The sequence below is a fragment of the Castor canadensis genome, chromosome 15 (genome assembly GCF_047511655.1).
Source record: "Castor canadensis chromosome 15, mCasCan1.hap1v2, whole genome shotgun sequence".
Taxonomy (NCBI): domain Eukaryota; kingdom Metazoa; phylum Chordata; class Mammalia; order Rodentia; family Castoridae; genus Castor; species Castor canadensis.
The window spans coordinates 3910495-3935221 of NC_133400.1; the positions used below are offsets into that span (position 1 = coordinate 3910495).

General features: G+C 48.5%; 1 protein-coding gene across 2 annotated transcripts in view; it reads right to left on the minus strand.

Annotated features, from left to right (window-relative positions):
* Nucleotides 1-12613: 12613 nt before the first annotated feature.
* Usp10 (ubiquitin specific peptidase 10) overlaps nt 12614-24727 on the minus strand; it is a 58479-nt gene continuing 46365 nt past the window's right edge. For both annotated transcript variants that reach the window (XM_020158544.2, XM_074055543.1), the window contains 6 exons: nt 23559-23658; nt 22682-22859; nt 18117-18282; nt 15902-16046; nt 13989-14054; nt 12614-13615 (listed from right to left, as the gene is read on the minus strand). In XM_020158544.2, coding sequence (XP_020014133.1) covers nt 13428-13615; nt 13989-14054; nt 15902-16046; nt 18117-18282; nt 22682-22859; nt 23559-23658 — 843 coding nt within the window. In that variant the 3' untranslated portion in view covers nt 12614-13427. The remainder of the gene's footprint in view (nt 13616-13988; nt 14055-15901; nt 16047-18116; nt 18283-22681; nt 22860-23558; nt 23659-24727) is intronic.

Genomic DNA, 24727 nt, shown 5'->3' on the forward strand with positions numbered 1-24727 from the left:
TATGCATAACTCTTAGGGTCTCCATCCTTAGGCTTGCACTGTGCACCGTCCCATGTTCTCTTTGGCTTTTCTTTAGCTTTCCTAAGGCCCATGTTCTCTTTGGCTTTTCTTTAGCTTTCCTAAGGCCCACGTTCTCTTTGGCTTTTCTTTAGCTTTCCTAAGGCCAATGTATGAAGTTCTTTTTCCACTTTGTTTTCTGAAGCCTATGTTAAAGTTCTCAGTGCAGACTTTCTATCAACCCCTCTTTAGCATTTTCCCTTCGATAATTCTTTTCCCTTCTAAAAGCTTCCCACACCAAAAGGCCCAAAGTAAAAGATTCTTCCCAATATTCAAAGTAAAAAGCCAAGCAAAAAGCCCAAAAGCCCAAAGTAAAGCCCCAAAAGGCAAAAGCAATAAAGCCCCTCTTCCTCCTTCAGGGGTCTTTTATAGCAGCAAACAGGTGGCGCCACGGGGAGGGGCGTGACATTGCAACAGGAGAAACCTGCGTTCCTGCTTCTCTGAATGCCATTTAGGAGACACAGCTGTTCTGCCTCTCCCTGTTTCGTGGCTGGGGCTGTGCCTATCTTGGCCTACAGGTAAAAGCAATTAACTGCATCTGTCTTGCTTGCATCCAGTTCTTGTAGGATTTAATCTGCTCCCCATACCCCCTCATGGCACCATCAGGATTGGTATTCTACTCACACCAATGTCAGCTGTCCTGAATGGCGAGGGGGCCCCAAGGTGACTCTCCTCTCCGCCACAGTTAATGTCATCGCTTCCCTTCTGTGCTATGCTTTGTATGAATGCCTCAAAACCCATGTGCTAAGGGCCTGGGCCCCTGCACGTGGCACTCCTGGGGATGGTGGGACCTTCAGGAGGTGGGGCCTAGTGGAAGGAAGTTAGGGGTCATTGGGGGCATGACCTTGAGGGGGGTAGTGGGACTCTAACCCCTTCTTGTCCCTCTTTGCTTCCCAGTTGTCAAGAGGTGAGCAGCCTCTTTTGCTACGTGTTCCTGCCATGCTGTCACCATGGACCCAAAGAAACAGGACCAAATGATTGGGGACTGGAGCGGGAAGCTCTGTGTAAGTTGTTTATCAGGTATTTTGTGATAGAGGTGGAAAGCAGGCTAACACACGACAGGCCACAATCCGCCTCTCTGAGGTCCCTTCCACGCCACCCTCCACTTTCCCAGTGAAGAACAGAACTAAATTCTTCCAAAGCACAAAATGTGGACTGAGGCCAGGAATGCACACATGCCCACAAAAGCTCAAGTCCTACAGTGGAATCTAAGACGTAAAGGAGAACAGCTTCTGAGAGTTAACTCTGATGGCTGGGTCTCACAGTGCCAGGAGGTGCTGAGTTTTGCCAGACCACAAGGCCGCCGGCTGTCTCACAGTCACTGCCTTTAAAAAAAGAAAAGACATGGGCCGGGTGTCAGGGGCTCATGCCTGTAATCCTGGCTAACTGGAGGCTGAGATAGGGAGGATGGAAGTTCGAGACGCACTTGGGCAAATAGTTCATGAGACCCCATCTTCAAAATAACCAGAGCAAAATCGACTGGAGGTGTGGCTCAAGAGGCAGAGCACCTGCTTCACAAGCATGACGGCTTGAATTCAAAACTCCAGTCTCAACCAAAACAAAAAACAAAAACAAAAACTTTGGAGCATGGGGCTGGCTCAAGTGGTAGAACACCTGCCTAGGAAGTGCTAGGCCCTGAGTTCAAGCCCTAGTACTGTAAAAACAAACAAACAAAAAAACCTACGAGCCAGGAATGATGATGGTGTGTGCCTGCCATTCCAGCATTTGGGAGAGGCCAAGGCCAGCCTGGACTACACAGTAAGACCCTGGGAAGAGGAGAGAAGGATGGAGGAATAGAGGAAGAGTGGCAGTTTGGATGACAAGTTGGAGTAAGCACAGTACATCCTGTCTCTCCTACCACATGTGCCCACACACGCACACACACGCGCGCGTTAGAGGGAACCACTCTGTCTGTGGACACTGACAAGCAAATGCAGCTGACAGGCCGGGAAGCTCCAAAATCAAGAGCTACTGGGAGCCAGGAGCCACTGGCTCACGCCTGTAATCGTAACTACTCAGGAGGCAGAGATCAGGAGGATCATGGTTCAAAGCCAGCCTGGGCAAATAGTTCGCAAGACCCTATCACAAAAAAAAAAAACCCATCACAGAAAAGGGCTGGGAGTGGCCTGAAGTGTAGGCCCTGAGTTCAAATTCCAGTACTCCAAAAAAAAAAAAAGCTGCTGGGGTCAGCAGGTAACCGTGTCTCGCCCTCCACGGTCTCCTGGTCTTGACTGAGACAGCGGGAAACCTTCCAAAAAGGAACCTTCAGGCTCAGAGAGTTTCTGGTGACTTGTGCTGACACTTCAAGGAGAAAAGGCAGCACTCCACACAGTGAAATCCAGAGAACTAAGAGGAGGGGATGCTTCCCTGTTCGTTTCATGAGTCCAGTGTTACCCAGATGCCAGATCGCACAAGGTATGAAAGAAAAGCATGCAAATCAAAGTCCATGGGAGGCATTCAAACCCACCAATATGTAAAAAGTGCAGCATGCCATGACAAAGCAGGTGTGTCCTAGGCATGCAAGGCTGGGGGAGTCTTTTAAAAGCGAATCGGCACGGGCATATTAATGACGGACACTGAAAACTGACACGGTCATGGCCACTGGAGTCACATTCTGTGACTCGCCATTCCTGACAAAAGCTCTGGGAGGCTGGTGTGGTGGTGCACTGTAATCCTAGCACTCGCAATGCTGCGGCCGGAAGGTGGCAAGTTTGAGGCCACCCTGGGCTAAAGAGTGAGGCCCTGTCTCAAAAAGCACAAGCAAGCAAACAAACTCTGGGAAAACAGGGAGAATGGGAGAAGAAATATTTAAGTCTGATCAATGGACAGCGTCTGTGAAACCCCAGCCAGCAGTGGGTTCACGGGCAAAGACAAAGCCATTCCCCAAGGTCAGGAACCGCCATTTACACGCTCGTCCCCTTCCTATCCGGAGTTAAACGGTTAGGCCTAGTCACTGAAATATCCAAGAAAAAGACCAAAAGCATCACTCACAGAGTGGACAGGGGAAATAAGACTCTCTCTACTTGCAAGCAACATGGTCGTCTCTGTAGACTATACATATGTATTTTTTTTTTATTGTTTTTGGCTTTTTGTTGGTATGGGGGTTTGAACTCATGACCTTACTCTTACAAGGCAGGCACGCTACCACTTGAGCCACTCCACCAGCCCCTGTGGAATGCATTAAAGATGTTAATTACACTTGCTCTTAGCCAAAAGGCCAAAGTGGAGTAAAATATATTCAAGAAACTAATAAAATTGGCTGGAGGCATGGCTCAAGGGGTAGAGCAGCTGTCTAGCAAGTGTGGACGGAGGGAGGGAGGGGGAGGAAGGAAGGGAGGAAAAAACGTCAAAAAACACCTAAATAAATGGGGTAATAAATTCTCACGGACTGGAAACTCAACCATACTTGGGGATAAATTCTCCCCAATCTGATGTACAGCTTTAAAACAGCTTCAGCTGAAATTCTTGCCTGAGAATTTCTGCAGACACTGAGGATGGAGGTGGAAGGGACCAGGCCCAGCATCGGTGAACTGAGGAGGAACAGAACAGGGCTGAATGCATGCGCTGGTCAGCCCCTGCTTTGGCTGCAGTCTGGGACTTGAACTCCTGCACTTCCTCCCCAGAAGCTCTTCAAGACAGGAGTGGTCAAAACTCCACCTCCTTTCAGTGTTGGACTCCCCACAAGTATAAGAAAAACCTGGCAGTCAGTACTGGAGAACCATTTGATGAATGAATAAATAAATACACTTGAAATTGGCCTGAGACCTGATTCTAGTAGCTGTTGACAGCAGACTGGGGTATTTCTTTGTGTGCAGTGGAGAGAGCCTGTTGAATGTACCACTGGTGGTCTCAAAGCCAATTTGTACCCCCTTAAGCTCTGAGGACAGATGTCAGTCACTTACATAATGACTGGTCTGTTATTACTGTATCAATTAGGGCTCAGACTGGAACCATGGAGGGTTTGGAACTGTTCTCAGATTATTTTCTGAGTGTTTGATGAAACCCCAAGACATTTTTCCCAGGCATACTTTCCCCTGAAGTTGGAAACCCAGATGTATTTAAAGGAGAACTTAATCCTTAGGTTAAGGGTCTGTTTGTGCTGAACTCATCTGAATGGAACGGCCGGGCGCCCAAGAAGTCTGTTCTGTGGGCTTTCGACCAGGATTAATTAGACTCAACCTCGCACTCTCTCTCAAGCCAGTGCTGGAGTTTCAGGAGGGTACCAACTTGGTGAGTGCCTTCTCTGTGATGGGTTCAAGGTAAGCCTCTTGGGTTGTCACCCAGCCAAACCACAGGTCTTGAGTCTCCCGTGAGCAGAAGGAGGCTGGAGGGAACAGAAGCTGCACCAGCCGCCCTGCAGTGTGGAGACACAGGAGACAAGGTTTGCAGATCTATAAAGTGAAATGTGTCCACCGTAGAAAACTTGGAATACACACACAAATGGACTGAAAATAAGCAACCAGAGGTGGCTGTGGGGGCACGCCTATAAGCCAGCAGTGAAGAGGCCGAGGCAGGACGATGGAGAGCTGAAGGCTAGCCTGGGCTGGGCTACATAGTGAAAACCTGTCTCAAAAAACAAAAGCAAGCCAGGCGCTGGTGGCTAGTGAGTATAATCCTAGGTGCTTGGGAGGCTGAGATCAGGAGGATTATGGTTCAAGGCTAGCCTGGAAAAATAGTTTGAGAGACTCCATCTCCAAAATAAGCAGAGCAAAATGGACTGGAGGTGTGGCTCAAGTGGTAGAGCACGTGCTTTGCAAGAGTTCAAATCTCAGTTCCATCCCGCCACCACACCCTACCCCCTCAAAAAGGACAAAATACACAAAGCCCCAAAGAAAACAAGGAGCCAGGCCACCCCACAGAGACACCCGGTGCAGTTTCATGCTGGGACCTTACCACTGTCATTTCTCCCCTGCACTCTGGGAGGTTGCTCTCGAGGTGGGGGGTATGGGGCTGAAACGAAAGGCAGGGTTGTGGTTAATCAGCCGTAGCACCTCCTGGCAAAGAGTTGGAGGTGTAGAGAGAGGGGCTGGGTGGCCCATGTGTGTGAAGACGGGGCCAGGGCTTACCAGGAGTCAGAATTCCCACATTGACTGACCTGCCACCCACGCCGCCACCGAGCCTTCCCCAGGAATGCGCCTCATTTCGGTTCATGTCAGAGGTCACAGAAGTGACGTGGGGGTGAATGAGGGCAGAGCTAGGACATCACGGTGGGCAAATGTGGTGACTGAAAACCAGCACACCACACACCTGGGACCAACTGTCCCTCCCGAGACTGGTGAGCGTCAGGAGGGTGCTGTGCAGGCTCGCAGTGCAGCCCAGCCAGGCGCGTGATCACTGCCTCACCACAAAGAAGGGGCATCTGACAGAGGGGATCAGAACCGAGGGCTGCCATTTTGGGGTAACTTAACAAAACTGCTCTTATCAAAACTGGTGGGTCTGGATGTGTTTCTGATGGCATGCCCTAGTCCTGCAGTGGTACACTTGAAGTTGTGACTACAGCTCACTCCTGGCACCTCTCACAGGCTGGCAGAAGTGGAAACTGGAGACACTGTGTGACAGTGCTACCCCAGACCCTGTGGGTCCACTCCTAAGCATGTGCCCAGGAGAAACGGCACGCGTCCCACAGATGACACACATGCCTTGAAAGCCAGAGCGTCCATCAACACAAAGTGCACAGACACCCTGTGGTCTGCATGGAAACCCACTCAGCCATGGATGAACAGGATGGGGAGAAAAGAAACCAAGCAGACGCACTGGGACCTGACTACAAGTTCAAACTGAAAACCACGTCCGTATGACTGTGCTTCTCAACCAGGGCCACTGTGTCCAGGGGGATTGGTGATGTCTGGCAATACTTCGGGTTGTCTGTTGCACTGGAGGTGCTTCTGTATGTGTGTGTGTATGTGTGTGTGTGCGCGCAAATGCACAACTGGCTTCTAGCAGTCCCAAGCCTGGGATGCTGACATCTCACAATGCACAGGATGGCCACTGCCACAGAGAGGCTTGGCCTCCACTGCCAGGAGGGCCCAGCTGAGAGCCTAGCGTACAGTACTGAAGCCAGACCCACACCTCCATAAGGCACCCGAGCATAGGCTCATGGCTCTGCCGTCTAGATTTTGCAGACAAATACGAACCATATGGACACGCTCCACTTCATCTCTTTCACAGTATTTTCCAATCCACGGCGTCACACAAGCAAGCACCATCACCTAGCACTTAACAGGCAGCCCTACCTTTCACCGCCCTGGCCTCCTGCCTGCCAAGAGCATCTTTCCCGTGGAAAAAGATGCCTGCTGCCCGGCCCCTGACACTCAAGCCAGCTGCCAACCTGTCTCAGGGGTGTTAGAGACTGGTCAGTATTGTAAGAGCAAGCGAGTCAGTTCTGAAGAGCTGCGGTCGTGGCATGTGTGCGCACTCCGAGCGAGGGCTAGGGCACTGCTCAAACCAGCATGAGGCAACGTGGCGTGTGGGAGGCCCTGCCGCTGTAACTCCTGCTCAGTGAGGAGTAATCAGGCCTCCAGCTGAGTGGGGAGCTGGCCAGCCCTGTGTTCTCATGCTGCCTGTGGGTCTTTCTTCTTCTTGGTTCGCATTTCACGCCATGACCATCAAGACTAATGCAACCAAGACACTGGGCCAGGATTGGTTTCAGGAGTCACAGACTGAGTCTGTGATGGGTTTCACAGTGTAACGTCAGGCCCCCAAGTCCTGAGCAAGCCAACACCCCAGGTGAAAAATAAGGCACTCACCAGATGTCAACACCCAGCGGGCCTTCAGGCCAAGTGGACAGACACCTCCAAACTTCTAAGATGAATTTCTAAAGCACATGGAGACTTCTGGAATTCAGGAGCAAACTGTTTTAAAATATGAATTCCAAAAAAAGAGTAACAGAAGAGAAATAGTGACTAAAAGAGTAAGTAACAGAAGAGAAATAGTGACTAACATGTCCCAGTGGCAGTCAGAGAGTTAAGGAAGCCGATTCCAGCAGTTGGTGATGACCACGTGTGGCTTTTGCTGTAGAGCCAGCCGCCTTCAGTAGGACCCAGGCTGGACCCAAGCGCCCCACCACACCCCTGCTTCACTTTCTTCCCTCTTCTCGGCTCTTCCTTCTGCTGTCCACCCAAGCCTGGCCATCTGCTGTTTCTGCCCACAGACTCCAGCCTTCTGTCCCCTCACGTGGCCTGTGTAAGGACCACAGCATATTCCCCGGTGTTCCACACATAGGAAGCACACGCTTCTCCTCGGCTGGAAAGGCAGGCAAGCCAAAGCTGTTTCTGGTGCTGTGCCTCCAAATCTTAGTCCAAGGCACACTTGCCTGGTTTATTCTAGTCTCCAGAAAGCTCCCGCTGTGGCTGCAAAGGAGAGTTTGTCACAGAACACACCAGGGAAGTGAGCTTCCATCTTGACTGTGCATCTGCAGGAGAGGAAAGTAGAGGAGCCCTAGAGCCTGGTAGGGCTGCCCAGCACACAGACCCTCCCGTGGCAGAGCGCTTGCCTAGCATGTGTGAGGCGCTGGGTCCCATCTCCAGCACTGCAAAAAGAATTGTGTTTGAAGATTGTTTTTTTTTTTTCAGAAATTCACCCAGCAGCCAAGGTCAGTCTCTCTACCCTGGTGGTCCCAATGCTGCCCCAATGCTGACAGACTTCAGTGGGAGTACTGAGAACAGACTGCGGCAGGAACAAATGAGGCAACAGACAAGCAGGGCCCCAAACACCAAAAAGCCAGGTGCCGGCTGCAGGCGCCCCAGCTCAGGTCCTGTGACGCACGTGCTCCCAGCAAGGGTCAGGCCATAGCCACCACTCCTGCGCCACTCGTGAGCTAGCCGCTGAGGGCCCATTGTTCACATGAGAGCACACACCAGTGCCTGCGACGAACCACGTGCCTTTGCAGTGGCATGTTGTCTCCTCTGCTGAATGAACTGACACTACCGTCACCGATGACTCACTCAGTGAGACTGGCCTACAGGACAGTGTCCCCCAGGTGCGAGTGCAGGTGGCTTCTGAAGAATGAGGAACATGGGTGTCCAGGGCCCGCCCTGTCCTGGTGCTAACAGGTAACACTACCTGCTTGCAGACCAGGAGGGCGACCCAGCTTCTGAGCACGTGGTGGGGTGAGGCTGGGGTGCTGGCAGTATGGCCTCTGCACCCATCTTTGGAGGTCTTGTTTGTTTTGCAGTGCTGGGGGTGGAACCCAAGGCCCTTTGCATGCTAGGCAGGCACTCCGCCCCTGAACCACACTCCTAACTGCACTGTTTTAAGTCATTGCTCTCCCTGCTGTTTCTGTGTTGGCATGTCACCCTCATGTCCTCCTGGTTCCTCTACAGTACCGGCTGGCTCTGTTTGCCACGTGCTCACTCCTAAACACCAGTGGCTGCTTGGTCAGCGGGGCAGGCTATCGGCCTGAAGGGTGTGGGCCCCTGCCCTGTGCGTGGCCCTGAGTGGGTGCCAAGACCCCACTGCACACTGTGGATGGCAACTGCTCAATAGGCTGTCAGGGAAGAAGGCCAAGAAAGAGTTCAGAAGCATAACTGGTCTGCAGGAAGCTGGGGGGGTCTCAGCAGTCATTAACATCCCTAAGGTGTAAGCAAAGAAACAATGTCCTCAAGAGGAGAGGGGACACAGGGATGCTAGGAGATGCTGGGGAAACAGGCAGAAACCCACTGTGGGCAGCCAGAGGACACGAAGGTGCATCATGACCCAACATCCCAACCCCCTCAGCAGTGGGCAGGGTCACATCCATATGACCAGGGTATTTCAGGTCACAGGAAACAGAATGTCTTCTTACCCACTTACTATGAAAAATGTCCCATGACCATGCCACTCGCTTGCCCCCATGGTATCAGAGGTACACATCTCACTGGGAAGCTGGGGCCAGAAGAACTGCGGAGGATGAAGTAAGGCTAGCAGGCCAAAAGCTTTTACTAGGCCAAGGCTATCAGAAGCTGGCTTAAGGAGTGATAAGAACCTGTGCAATAGACCGTGTTGGCAAGGTGCTCTCCATAGAGAGCAATAAGGAACTGGTGCTTCCCAGGTCACTAAGCAAATCCACGTCTCACACCATAGGCTTTCCAGCTTCGTTTTATAGCAGAGGAATAATTTTGACTTAAATCAAATAGCAAATATCAAGATATTCAGGAAAAAATACAAAGAGAGCTGCTTTCTTTAAGGGGCAGGTTTACCAGACCCAACCCCAGAAATCCAGGGCTCCATGGACAACTCTGAAAGCTAAACATACAGTCAATGTCAGAAACCGAAACACGCTCCAGACGGCCTAAGGAGGTTTGAAAAACAGCAAACCTGCTGGGTGCTGGTGGCTCATGCCTGTAATCCTAGCTATCCAGGAGGCAGAGATCAGGAAGATTGCGGTTCGAAGCCAGCCCAGGCAAATAGTTCAAGAGAACCTATCTCAAAAAACCCATCACAAAACAAGGGCTGGTGGAGTGGCTCAAAGTGTAGGCTCTGAGTTCAAAAGCCAGTACTGCAAAAAAACAAAAAAACAACAACAAAAAAAGAGCAAACTTCCAATTCCTTTCTTTAGAAAGACACAGGGTAGGAGCCTCTATTCAGTTCTGAGATGCGTAACAGGCACCCAGGCATTCCTGCAAGCGATGGCCGGGACTTCCACACACGAAAATTTCTTGCATGCTGGCTTCATGCAGGTGGGTAACACACCACCACCCTGATGCTTCCACGTGTTACAATACCAAGCGATAAATACACTGTTCTCAGTGATCAGTAAGACAGAACAAGCACTTACAAAGGGAGTGGGAAAGAGAAGTTGGTAAAAATCTTATTTATTTTTTTGGCGGTACTGGGGTTTGAACCTACAGCCTTAACCTTGCTAGGAAGGCACTCTACCACTTGAGCCATGCCTCCAACCACACAACTGATGTGTTTCCTGTAGGCTAATGCAAACTGAGTACAATTTACTCCTAGTTAGCTTGCTTAATTCAAGTAATTCCAAAGCAACTGACTTGGGCTGAGTGCAGTTTTCTAACCAGTCTGTTCCCAGCAGTACCAGAAATGTCACTCAGGAAAAGGCTTTCCTGCTCATGCTGCCAGGCATTAGGCCATGATGACATTACCGACAAGAGCTGAGTGCCCTGTGAGCCGGACTCTTGCCATGGTTTTCCAGCCGGGATCCAACCCACAGTGGCTGATGATCCTTGGCAGATGGCACAGCAAGCAGGCAAACCTCAGCAGGCTCTGCCCCTGTACAATGTGTCTAGCAACACCTCAGCACTCACTTCCATGTAAAAGCCACCCATAGATGTGGGAAGGACAATGGAGGACAATCATGAGACCCGCAGCCCTAACACCAAGGTCGTCCAGAGTGAATGGCCTTAAGCCAGGGAGCCAGCACCATGATGCTTACAAGAGCACCCAGTTTGTGGCACAAAATACAAACGCTGAGTGCAAAATCTCAAGAACTGACAACACGGACAGGCCGCAGTTCCCTTGGGACCCTGGCAAATTCTATTTGCTAGAGACACCCAGTTCTCTACTATGGGCCAAAGACTGCCATCTTCTTGGCACACACTGCCATTCAGGGCCTTGCTCTTCTGTCTGCAGCTGAATGTGTGCTGCTCCTACGTGGGCAACATGAAATTGAAGAAGCTACATCTCCACTGCAAATTCTATTTCAAGTTAACTGGTGTGGGGGCTACCATAGTTAAGCACAACATGCATGTTCACCCAATATTGACATGCTGAAACCCTCACCCTATGGCTTGGTAATAGGAAGTAGGGCCACTGATGAGTAACTGGGGTTAGATGAGGTTAAGAGGGTAGAAGACAGCCAGGCATGGTAGCTGATGCCTGTAATCCCAGCTACTCAGGAGGTGGAGACTGGGAGGATTGGGGTTTGAGGCCAACCAGGCATGAAGTTAGCAAGACCCCATCTCAACAAATAAGCAGGGAGTGGTGAGGCAAGCCAGTAAATGTGAATGGGAAGGAGGAATGTGGCTGTAGGTCAGCTCTGAGTAAAAATGTGATGCCCTAAAAATAAAGCAAAAAAAGGGCCGGGGGGTGGGGGAGCACGGCTCAAGTAGCAGAACACCTGCTTAGCAAGTGCAAGGCAAGGCCCTGAGTTCAAAGCCCAGTACGGTCAGAGAGAGACAGAGACAGAGACAGAGAGAGAGAGAGAGAGAGAAAGAAGGCTCCAGGGTGGGATCAGAGAAGATGATGAGAACACAGTGCCAAGCCCAGAGGCACCTTGGCCTTCAGCCTGCACTCACCTTTCTAAAAAACAACACAACCACATGAGAGGTGACAAAGGACTCCCTTGCTGGATGGAAGGTGAACTAACAACCCAGGAATGCCACACAAGGGACAACAACCTGAGAAGCAGATCACAAGGTGACCAAGACACCCAAATGCCTACTGGATCTAACTCATCTCTAACCACTCTTGAAGAAGACCTGCAACCCGTCAAGAGGGGTTTTCTCCACATCTAGTCGTTCCTGACCTAGCTGCAGCTTAACAAAATACACTCTGCAGGAGCGCTGAGATTATGTAGAAGCTGCTGAGTGAGACACAAGAGGAGGGTTTTCTTGTCTGGATACACAGACTATATTTTAAGCCTGTGCCCCCAGTATCTGCATCTTTGTTCTGGCTTCCTGCGAAAAAACACTCCCACATCTGAAGGCCTTGCTCCTGGGAGGCCTCAAAGCCACTTCACACTGCCAAGGGTGAACAATCAACTACAGTTAGAGTGGGCTGCACTGAGGTCAGGATGGATCCAGCACAAACAGCACAACCTAGAAGTGGCACCTGCTTTAGATTGAAGCCATCTCAGCCATCCCAGCATTCAAGGCAGGAGCCACTCATGTTGGAGGCCAGTCAGCCTGGGCTGTGTACCTCAAGACCCCATCTCAAAGCATGGCTGCTGAATGACAGCAGGGCTCGCTTCACCTGCGGCTGTGCAGCTATGGATAGGAGTGGCTTACTCCAAACCTGACTTAGCTTCCAAACCCTGTGTGTCCCATGGGAACTGCACAGTGTCTTGATGAGAAGCTGTGGCTGTGATTCAGCCAAGCAAATCAGAACACAACTGATAGCAGACTTGAGAGGGTGGCCTGAGAACTATGACCTACCACGTAAGCTCTTCCACAAAGAGTAGGCACCAGGTGGTAAAAGGAAGAGCTTGAGGAAAAGGCTCCCATCACTTGGAAACCACCTCTCTGTAAATCCTGGCACACAGCTATGAATTGTCTGCACAAGGCCAGATGCCAGGGACACACGTGGCAGAGACCCCACTGTGGTGGCCTTTCTCTGGCACATGACTACCTTCCTTTCCAGCAGCTAGGGTGGCACAAGAAGGCACTGCTAAGGATGCTCAGCCTTGACTTGAACCACTCTCTCACCGTGGCGACTGAACACTGTTGGACGCAGGAGGACTCCAGGACTCGTTACCCAGGTCGGCACAGTCTTCAACTTGGGAAACACGACTGGAGCAAGCCAACATCCTGGCTCAGCTTCCAAACACCAGGCTGCTCGCACACCTGCTTTAACTCTCACAGGCTGAAAAAGGATTCACAGTCCAAGAAGCACACCAGGCTTAAACCAACTTTGTGATTTTTATTGATGGGCGACAACTTTATACTGTTAAGCATCGCATCACTGAACTGCACAATCATAACTGCAGACTGAGGGAGAGGAGCGGGCAGCAGACTCCAAAAAACCGCAGCTTCCCCGTTCTGTCTGTTCTCCCGTGTGGACACAGAAGCATGAATGCAATTTGAAATCTTTTAACGGCAATAAAGTCACAATCACCCATCTATGTAGACTAACATCTTAACTCCAAACATCTGATTTGCAATGTGTGTGTAAGCAGTTTTCCTTTGCACAGTTATTAAAATGTGTTTTTCCTGTTAGGAACCAGCAACATATTTTTAATGTTTGTTTATCTTTTTGAAGTAAGAACTATTTCTTCTCTGATAACTGGCTCATTTTTATCATTTATCAAAAACTAAAGGGGGGGGGAGGAAAGTATGATGGATTAAAAAATTTAATTTTTCAGGAAAGATAAAATTCATTTTCACAAATTTACAGTGTTGCTGGTGCAGGGTTCATTACTAAGCAAGTAGAGAGTGGGATTGAATGCCACTTTCCTTTTCTCATCTCAGGAGTCAACACCATCTCGCGAGAACGGGTCTTAAATCAAGTGACAGTCTATTTCCTATTTCAACCAAATGATTTTGATTTGGAAGTTAGAGGTCAGCGTCAACTGGCTGCACACAAACCCCAGGCGTCTCCTTTTCATTCTAGCCCATTTGCAAGAGGGAGAAGTTTCTCTCTAGAGCACTAAGAGAGGCAGGAAGTTAGTGAGTCGGGGTCTACGAAGCGGCGTCAGGCACACACATGGCGCACAGCTACAGCAGGTCCACACGGCGGTAGTACAGGAGGTAGGCTGTGCGTTCAGCGGTGGGCTTCACCACCTGGTACTGGTTAATCACCTTGACCGTCTGGTCATCGATGCGCAGCCAGCCATTCAGCCCAATCTGGAAGACATCTGTAGTGTAGTGGCCGCCCGTCGCACTGTTGCCGTGGTGATACACCACTGGAAGAGAGCACCAGGCAGATGGCCCGTGAGAAGAGCCCTGCACACAGTTAAAGGTGCCCACCTGATCCCCTCCAAATGCAGGTACCTCGTCTGGAGCCTGAAGCTCTGACTTAAAAGACAGACATGCTCACTTCATGTGAGGCCTCCCTCATGCCAGGCCTAGCTCAGGGCCCAGTTGACAGTCTGTCAAATCCCAAGTGTGCCAAACTTCAGGTAAAACACACTTTCTCAAACGCTTTCCAGACTGACATGCTCCTTTGGATCCCAAATAGAGTGAATGGTTCTGTGACAAGTGTATTCCAGCACAGCTGTACACAGCAGAGCATACACTCACTCACTGTGTTAACAGAAGAAAAATAAATGCACTCACCTGCAAATAGCCTGTAGGTTCTGTGACATTTAAAATTCTTATTTTTAACCCCCGGAGAAAGCAGTTCTGAAAAACAAAACACCAGCTCTTAGAGAAAGGCCCTGAGTCACAAAAGCAATGGCTGCTATAGCCTCTCCCCAAGCAGCAGCCATAGGGCAAGAACACAGTGGAATCCCATCACCTTGGTGGGTCCCTGAGGACAAGGAGCTGTACAATGGGATGCAGACATTCGTGGATGCCCAATCCAGCTGCCAAAGAAATAATCCAGCTGCCAAAGAAATAATGAGCAACACAGAAGCAAGGAAGCTTGTGCTGCAGAACGCTAAAAACATAGGCTATAAAAATGGAAAAGATAACAAGTGTAAATCAACATACAAGAGACACCCGCACACCACGTTTATAGCAGCTCTGTTCACAATAGCCAAGCTGTGGGATCAGCAGAGGTGCCCACCAACTGATGAATGGATAAAGAAAATGTGGTATCTATACACCATGGAGTATTACTCAGCCATAAAGAAGAACGACCTTATGTCATTTATAGGAAAATGGGTGGAACTGAAGATCACCATGATACACAAGATAAGCCAAGCTCAAAAAGACACTCATATGTGGAATCTAGACCCAAAATTATGATGATGACAATGACGATGATGATGGGACGTGAGTACAAAAGGGAAACTGTGTGGGGAGCAATTAGAGAGGGGATGGGAGAGGACAGGCCACGACAAGGATCAAGGTGCAGTAAGTACATACATCTGTACACACTAAAGAGAGTGAGATGAAACCCACCACCTACTGCTTGAGAAAGGGGAGGAAGGCGGTGAAGGGAAGGCAATGGAGTGAACATTTTCAAAGTGCACCCTGTATGTCTCTGGAATTGTCACAATGACACGAAACCCCCTTGTAATATTAACGTATGCTAATAAAAATAGTAAAAGAAAGGAAGGGCCGGAAGAGGTGGGGAAGAAGGGGGAGAGAGAGAGAAAAGGAGAGGAGGAAAGGAGGAATGGGGAGGGGAGGAAGAGAGGAGCACCAGAGTCAGCACATGGGCTGATGGGCAAAGTGAAAGGCAAAGGTGTGAGTCACAGCATTCTGCATTCCAGGTTTCCTGACAGACAAAATGGTAAGAAGGAGCACTGCGTGACTCTTTCTAGCATCTTCCTTCCCCTTTTTGGTCCTCAAATGGGATCAGACCTCACTGCTGATGGTCAATGCCACACCATAGCTGAGTGCAGGAGCAGAGGTTGGACCAGTGCTGGCCAGGAGGCTGAGCTGGGAGTTGAGCCTGACTGCACATAGCACTTGCACTGGAAGGAAGGGCCGGGGCAGACCGGGCCTGTTGGTTTCCCAGACTCTGGGGCATTCTGAGGCTCTCCGGGGCCTGCCCTATGCAGCTGCATTGGTGCCCTGCCACATGCTCTTCTCACACACTCACCAGCTCTCAACCAGGCTTTCAGCGCGGCGGCTCTAACTCGAGCTCTTTAAAACTGCTTTCAAATGTGCCGCACTGCTGAGCACAGTGACCTGTGGAGACCTGGTGACACAGGAACACAAATGCATGTTCCTGTCATGGCAACTGGAGGCAGAAGATACCCCACTGCCGTCAGCCACAATGGGTACCACAGCTGTCAGTGCTTGGCTGGAGACAGGAGGATCTGCTAGTAATTCACACGCACATACAGAAAAATGACACTCTTTTGAATGGACAAAGCCTCCTATTTTTCTCATCTAGTAAAGTTAAGGGTTTATTTGCCTTTGCCTCTATTTTAAAGGGCACTTTAACAAGATTTTTAACATATGTATATCACTGTCAAGAAATTTAAAATGAAAGAAGCCAACAAAGACTTTGCTGGCCCTGACAGCATGCAATGGGCTGCAGGAGGCACTGTGGCAGTCCACAGCCTCAGCCTTACCTTTGCTAATTTCCAAGTCCACAGGATAGTCGATGTTTTTGATCAGCTTCTGACAGCCGCCTGTCTTCTCATAGACGAATCGCTTCAGGTGCAGCACAAGGACAGGGGGCAGCTTTTCCAGAGTCACTCTCCGGCTGATCTCCACCTGGGACACAAATACTAGCACTTGCTGTCCATCCAACTGAGCGGCACCCATCTCTCCACCTCCGCTCAAGGCTTCCTGAGCTGCAAAGCCCGACACAGCCGTCCTGTGCCCTGGCCAGTGCTGAGGTGGACCGCCTTGGGAAAGTGCATGTGGCTATAGAGGCAGCTGCAGAGGACCCTGGGTCCTGAAGTCCATCTCTGATAAATCAGCCTACGAATAAAAGCTAGTACTTGCAGCTGGCACTGGTGGACTCATGCCTGTAATCCTAGCTACTCAGGAGGCCGAAAATCAGGAGGATCACGGTTCAAAGCCAGCCTGAAAAAATAGTTCACAAGACTCTATCTCGAAAAACCCTTCACAAAAATAGGGCTGGTGGAGAGGCTCAGGTGTAGACCCTGAATTTAAGCCCAGCACCACAAAAAAAGAAAGAAAGAAAAAGCTTGTATTTGAACTAGGGATGTGCTAACCTGCTTCTCCGTAACTTTCACAGTGTCAACCAACTGGTGTATGTTTCTTTAATCATGATCTGAATAACCCGAAAGCTGTCTGCCATCATCATGAGACTGCAGCCGTTAGGTTTATCAGTTTTAACATGCCCATGGAGCACTTTCACAGCTGTAATGAATGATGCTTTTAAGTAACACTAGGTTACTTTCTTATCGTTAACAGGAAGCAACTGTAAACATCAACAGGACTCACGGTGCAATTCCCAAATGTGCACATGGCGGGCGTGCAGCCATCTGACCCATCCTCCTCCTGCCTTCGCTCCCTGGCCCTTCCGGGTCCAAGCTTGGTGCTTCCTTTTTGTTTCTCCCAAAAAATGCATCTTCAGTTTATTTGCCATTCCCCTTTGACACTTCCCAGTATTTATTTGGAGAATACTATTGGTAGAAATCTTTTTTCTTAAGAAAAGCAGAGCTGCAGAGGCTATAGCCACAGGAGGCTCAGTGCAGCCTATCACGGCTTGCATTCACAGATCCCCAGTCCCTCCACATTAGCATTCCCCGAGACAAGACCTCAGGTGCACAGATGACCCGAATTTAGATACTGGTCTAAACAGAAGCGGTGAGCAAGGGCAGGTCTATCCCAGCAGTGCAGTGTGGCAGTGTGGAGACAGGTTTTCTGTGTCAGGACTGTTTTTTTCTTTTCTTTTCTTTTTTTGACGGGGGAGGATATTGGGGCTAGAACACAGGGCCTGATACTCATCAGGTAAGCAGCTCTGCCTCCTTAGCCACACCCCAGTCCTGCATTAGGACATGTGTCACCACCATACACTGCCTGCTATTCAGGTGCTCTTTTGGTTTGTGTGCATGCGGCGGCAGGGGCGAGGGGGTATGGGGAATGGAGGGGGGTGCTGGGAGTCAAGCATGGGGCTATGCCCATGCTAGGTTAACTGCTCTATAATTGAACTACATCCCAACCCCAAAGACTTGCTCACAAGACTACTATGAACTGCTCAGACAGTGCCGTCCTACCTAGCCCACACCCTATGAACTCACTGCCACAGTCTGACACATGGAATAGAGACATTCTCTACTGAAGAGCCAAAGACAGGAAGAGCCGGGACAGAGGGAGAGCCAGGAACCAGAGACCTCTCACACAGAATAACACAAACCTCTTCCAACTGAGCCGTAACCTACTTACTCCTAACTCCTGAAAACAGAAAGACTCAATAGCTCACCCTCCTCAGTTCAAACCAAAGAGCAACAGGAGTCTCAACAGTGACTTCCTGTCTCTGTAACCTTGGAGAGCTACGACAAATGCAGAGCAGATGTGCTCAGAACCCCTTTCATGTCCTAAGTGACCTGAGAAAACTGTGCTGCACACCATGAATACAGACAAGCTATGGCCTCTGCTAGACACAGCACTGACTCTGTGATGCCAGGACTAGACTGCTCAGGACCAACGACAACAGGTGGATCCTTTCCTGGAGTAACCTGTTTGTACCACTCCATCCTGGAAAGGTAGACATTTTCAGTCCAAAAAAAGCTAAGCAACAGAAGCGAGAGGCAGAATTGAAGTCCATTTCCCCTCATCCCGATCCCACACTCTTTCCTGTCGTGAACGTACCTCCTGCCTGGTTTTGGTGGTGTAACCCTGCACAGACTCTCGGGCCACCAGGCTCTCCAGTGCATCCTGAACCGTGCGAATCTTGTCAGACTGGATGTCCAGCTGCAGCGTGAAAAATGGCTGCAAAGTGGCAGATTCTTTTGAGCTTTGTTGGTAAACCACAGACCTGAAAATTGAAAAAGAAAAAACAAAAACTTAAGACACCACTACCGGCCACTTTCTCCTAAAATAAAACAAAAGAAGAGGAATAAAACAATGATACTTGATTCACCTTCAGAAGACCAGGTAAAACCAAAAAGCCAAAACCATACAGAATTCAAAAATGACTCTGCTAACACCATCTCCCAAGCATTAGCAACTAAATTGCGCAGGTGATGCTGCCCAGCTCAGCACTTCACCTGCATACCACACCATTATTTAAATGCCCCGGGAGTAAGGGTGACCATCTTGCCATGACTTAAATTTCTGACATGCATTGTTTTTCTCAAAATATCACAGTTTGTTCTAATGACAGAGGTAATCCCCAAAGTAAGCAGAGTTTTGTTTTTTTTTTTTAAAGTGGCACTTCCTCTACAAAACTGGCACAGATAAAGAAGGGTAGTGGGGACTGGATAATAAAAACCAAATACGCATTCCAGGAAGAAGGACCACCACCCTTCCCAGAAGGGCACCAACTGAACATTTTTTCTTGTTTCTTCATTTTTCTTTTTCTAAGTTTCCTGAGTGAAATTTTTATGTTTGGCCCACATCTCATTTATCCACAGGAAGGAAGCATTCCAGGAGTTCAACAAAGGTTTTCTGCAGTTGGAGTGACCTAGTTTATGAACGGAGTAAACCGGGTTGTGGACAGGTTCTCAGACTTCATGGCAGAAACCATGGAGAAGTGGCAGCGAGCTTTTCCTGCAGGTTTAAGAAACATGGCCACCATCCTCCTAGGCACAAGGGTTTCAAGGGTCAGCGGTCAGCGGGTTCCAGGGGAGAGTTGTGAGGACCAGGAATGGAGGTAGTGAAGGAACCAAGGATGGTCCTCTTGGCTTAGAAGTCCGGGTGTCAGTTAAAAAAGGCAGATGCTCGTTTTGAAAGCACTTAAGTTTCGAGAAGACTGTCAACTGGTCAGAATACAGAACCCTGTTTACAGATGGCTAAAAAATTGTTGCTACGCTGTAGGAATTCCTTATCTTTACCTTTTTTCAAAAAAAGCAGCAACGGTCAGCTTCAACACAAATACCCCAGAGACCAGGGCCAGCGGCTATAACAGCCACGCAGGTTGAGCCAACAGTTTCTCCAGATTGGATTCTGGTATTTTTTTTTTATAATTTTTATTTTTTTATTATTCATATGTGCATACAATGCTTGGGTCATTTCTTCCCCCGTCCCCACCCCCTCCCTTGCCACCTACTCCACCCCCCCCCACCCCTCAATACCCAGCAGAAACTATTTTGCTCTCATCTCTAATGTTGTTGAAGAGAGAGTATAAGCAGTAATAGGAAGGACAAAGGGTTTTTGCTGGTTTAGATAAGGATAGCTATACAGGGAGTTGACTCACATTAATTTCCTGTGAGTGTGTGTTACCTTCTAGGTTAATTCTTCTTGAACTAACCTTTTCTCTAGTTCCTGGTCCCCTTTTCCTATTGGCCTCAGTTGCTTTTAAGGTATCTGCTTTAGTTTCTCTGAGTTAAGGGCAACAAATGCTAGCTAATTTTTTAGGTGTCTTACCTATACTCATATCTCCCTTGTGTGCTCTCACTTTTATCTTGTGATCAAAATTCAATCCCATTGTTACGTTTGCCCTTGATCTAATGTCCGCATATGAGGGAGAACACACAATTTTTGGTCTTTTGGGCCAGGCTAACCTCACTCAGAATGATGTTCTCCAATTCCATCCATTTACCAGCGAATGATAACATTTTGTTCTTCTTCATGGCTGCATAAAATTCCATTGTGTATAGATACCACATTTTCTTGATCCATTCATCAGTAGTGGGGGTTGGCTGTTTCCGTAACTTGGCTATTGTGAATAGTGCTGCAATAAACATGGGTGTGCAGGTGCCTCTGGAGTAACCTGTGTCACAGTCTTTTAGGTATATCCCCAAGAGTGGTATTGCTGGATCAAATGGTAGATCAATGTTTAGCTTTTTAAGTAGCCTCCAAATTTTTTTCCGGAGCGGTTGTACTAGTTTACATTCCCACCAGCAGTGTAAGAGGGTTCCTTTTTCTCCGCATCCTCACCAACACCTGTTGTTGGTGGTGTTGCTGATGATGGCTATTCTAACAGGGGTGAGGTGGAATGTTAGCGTGGTTTTAATTTGCATTTCCTTTATTGCTAGAGATGGTGAGCATTTTTTCATGTGTTTTTTGGCCATTTGAATTTCTTCTTTTGAGAAAGTTCTGTTTAGTTCACTTGCCCATTTCTTTATCGGTTCATTAGTTTTGGGAGAATTTAGTTTTTTAAGTTCCCTATATATTCTGGTTACCAGTCGTTTGTCTGATGTGTAGCTGGCAACTATTTTCTCCCACTCTGTGGGTGTTCTCTTCAGTTTAGAGACCATTTCTTTTGATGAGCAGAAGCTTTTTAGTTTTATGAAGTCCCATTTATCTAAGCTATCTATTAGTTGCTGTGCTGCTGGGGTTCCAGTGAGAAAGTTCTTACCTATACCTACTAACTCCAGAGTATTTCCTACTCTTTCCTGTATCAACTTTAGAGTTTGTGGTCTGTTATTAAGATCCTTGATCCATTTTGAGTTAATGTTGGTATAGGGTGATATACATGGATCTAGTTTCAGTTTTTTGCAGACTGCTAACCAGTTTTCCCAGCAGTTTTTGTTGAAGAGGTTGTCTTTTCTCCATCGTATATTTTTAGCACCTTTGTCAAAGACAAGTTGTTTATAGTTGTGTGACTTCATATCTGGATCCTCTATTCTGTTTTACTGGTCTTCATGTCTGTTTTTGTGCCAGTACCATGCTGTTTTTATTGCTATTGCTTTGTAATATAGTTTGAAGTCAGGTATTGTGATACCTCCTGCATTGTTCTTTTGACTGAGTATTGCCTTGGCTATTCGTGGCCTCTTGTGTTTCCATATAAATTTCACGGTAGATTTTTCAATCTCTTTAATGAATGTCATTGGAATTTTGATGGGAATTGCATTAAACATGTAGATTGCTTTTGGGAGTATCGACATTTTTACTATGTTGATTCTACCAATCCATGAGCATGGGAGATCTCTCCACTTTCTATAGTCTTCCTCAATCTCTTTCTTCCGAAGTTTATAGTTTTCCTTGTAGAGGTCATTCACATCCTTTGTTAGGTTTACACCTAGGTATTTGATTTTTTTTTGAGGCTATTGTAAATGGAATTGTTTTCATATATTCTTTCTCAGTTTGTTCATTATTAGTGTATAGAAATGCTAATGATTTTTCTATGTTGATTTTATATTCTGGCATTTTCCATTGGTTATTCTTAGCCACATTTGGGACCTCTGGGTACCTCATCTCGGGGGGGTGAGGGTTCTCACTGCCTGCACCACCCTGCAAGCATGCTCTCATGGTCCCACACCAGGCTGCGGGGCTGGGTCATAGAGGGCGAAGTTGCCCCTCACTGCCCCTTGCCAACACAGCCCATCCCAAGGACAGGACTGCCAAGACACGTCACAGTGGCAGAAGGGTGAGCCGTTCCCCAGACCATATGGCTTGGATCTAGCTAGCAGCAGTGTGGCAGTACTCCCCTCATCCTTCTCTTTTGAGCACATGTGGCTTTCTTGTCTAAACTCCTCCAATCCATCCACAACCATCACCAAGACATGGAACAACATGGAGAAAGACATATAGAAACTCGGTGCGCACATACAATGGAGTATTACTCTGCCTCTAAAAAATCTCAGCATTGGCCACAGCATGGCCATTTACTGAGTGAAATAGTCTAAACACAGAAAAACACTGTGCTTCATGCTATTTATGAAATCTTTTTAAAAAAAAGTCAAATACAGGGAGACAGAGAAGAAAGCAATGCTAACCAGGGGCAAGGTGTGGGGAAGGAAATGGGAGCTGCATAGGCAGCAGAAGCACACGGTGAACAGGTGTAGAGCCCTGACTTTAGTAATGGTGCACTGAACCCAGAGTCTCGCTTAATGAGTAGATGAAAGCTGCTCTTGCACAAGAAGCGCGTGACTGTGCGAGATGAGGAATGCATGTGCTCGCTTGCTTCTCTATGTGACCATTATACTAACTGTACTTCCTAACGTGCTGTGGACTTCAAATACATACAATAAAACTTACCAAGATAACTAAACAAACACAATGTCCCAGCCAGGCGCATTCATTCCTCTTAGCAAAGCTTAGCTGGCTTGCCGTGGAGTACTGAGGCACACAGAGCCTGGGGACAATGCCCTGCAGAGGTGCTCAGGAGCAGAGGGAGCGCACGGATACCCCTGGAAGGGCAAGCACAGGGCAGGGCAGGCAGGGCGTGCCAAGGCATACCAGTCTGCAAAAAGTGTCTGGACAGAGCACACACCTCCTGCTTTAGCAGTCAGGGGAGCCCAAAGGCAGAATTATTCCAGAAAACCACAAACCTGATATGTCCACCAAAAATGCCAGTGATCGGCGTCTGGACGAAGTCCGCCTGGCGGGTGACAGAGGTCTTGTTCCTGGGACCCACCTGCTCCCACTCATCCTCACTTCCTTCGCCTTGTTCTTCCTGCTCCTCGTCGTTCACCGAGTGGCTTCTGGGCCCGTTGGAAATTGAAAGTTCTGAAAAGAAGAGGATCTGCTATTCACAAGAACAGCAAAAAATAAAAACAGCCAAGCTTCTCCATGAACCACTTCCACAGCTCTGCCAACCATACTTTTAAAATAAAATTTGCACGTGTTCTACAGCAACCAGTTGCAACAAACTCAGCTTCATCGGATACTCATTTGCATTAACTTGCAATAAAAGGTATTCTTTGGGAAAGCTGGGCATGGTGGTGCCCACCTGTAATCCCAGCACCTGGGGAGGCTGAAGCAGAAGGACCTAGAGCCCCAGCTGGCCTGAGCTACACAGCAAGCCCCTGTCTGACACCTCCTCACTCCCACCCCCCCCCCCAAAAATCATTCCTGGAACCCCTGGAGCAATTTGAAGGTGCTCTGGAAAGATGTGGCTGGGGGGTGGGAGCGCTCATTGATAGAGCGATACCTAGCATACATGAGATCCTGGGTTTGATCACAGACAGTGGGGGAAAAGAAAAAAAGCAGAAGGAAAAGAGGGGCTCTGGAGAAACCTAAGCTTAGGTAATATGACAGTCGTGGGCATGTGAAAGGCAGCGTGAAGGCCATGAGTGAATGAGCGATCCCTGTCTCTAAGGAACGATGACTGTGGGAAGGAGGGGCAAGTCCACGGAGCACACACTGATGGAAGGAGGACCCAGGGAACCCAGTCCCACCGGTGGAGGCCAGCAGCCCTTGACCTACTTTCGTTGTCTGGGGAGAGGAGCTTCTTTAGGTTCAGCATCTCCTCATGAAGTCCGTTGAGGATGAAACCTAGGTACTCCTCGGCATCTTCCTGTCGGCCCTGAGGAGTCACACACGACCGCGTTAATTTTAGTCACTGCTGTCCAGACTGCAGGAGCCACAGCTCCCACATGTTAACTACACCTCTGCTGAAATTCTTAAGACTGCATGTTATAGGAGTTACAAAAATAGAAGTTTTTCTTTCAATAGTTGAGATCCTAGGGCACTACAGAGGATGGGAGAAAAAGATTACTTATTCTCAAGAAATAATGACGACTTTTATTTTCTTATGTATGCTGTGCTGGATTTTTCCAAACAAAAAAAAAAAAAGAAGGGGGAAGAAGACGTGGAGGAAGAAGGGAAGAGTGAGATTATTTAAAACTTGGTTTCAACCAGGCATGTTGTCACACGCCTATAATCCCAGCTGCTCTACCAGCAGAGGTAGAAGAATCAAAGTCTGAAGCTGGCCTCAGCAAAAGTGAGATCCTATGTGAAAAGCAAACTAAGAAAACAAAAAGACTGGGGCATGGCTCAAGATGGTACAGCGCAGGCCCTGCCTGGAGTCAATCCCCAATACTGCCAAAAGAAAAAGGTTGCTTTTTGTTTTTTAAAACAGTACTGGGGTTTGAACTCAGGACTTTATGTTTGAATTCAATCCCCAGTACTGCTACCCACCAAAAAGAAAGAGCAAAGGAAAAGGAAAGGTTGCTGGGTACGGTGGCTCATGCCTATAATCTCAGCTACATGGGAAGCAGGACTGCAGTTTGCAGCCAGTCCAGGCAAAAATATCAGTGCGACTGTATCTGAAAGAATAAGCTAAACATGTGGTGCACAACTGTAATCCCAGCTACATGGCAGACAGGTAAGAGGATCACAGCCCAACCAGGCAAAAACATGAGAAATTATCTGAAAAACAACTAAAGCAGAAAGCTTTAGTGGTAGAGTACCTGCTTAGCTGAATCCAAACTCAGTACCATCAAACAAGAAGTGGGGTGGCACGGAGTTCATACAACAGACTGGGGCTGCTCTCCCAGGAAAGGCCCACAAGCCAGCTTGGCCCTGGGCTGGCTGGGATTTGGGAAACTTGGATGTCAGAAAGATTTCCATCAGTCAAGAACTGATAAGGGCCT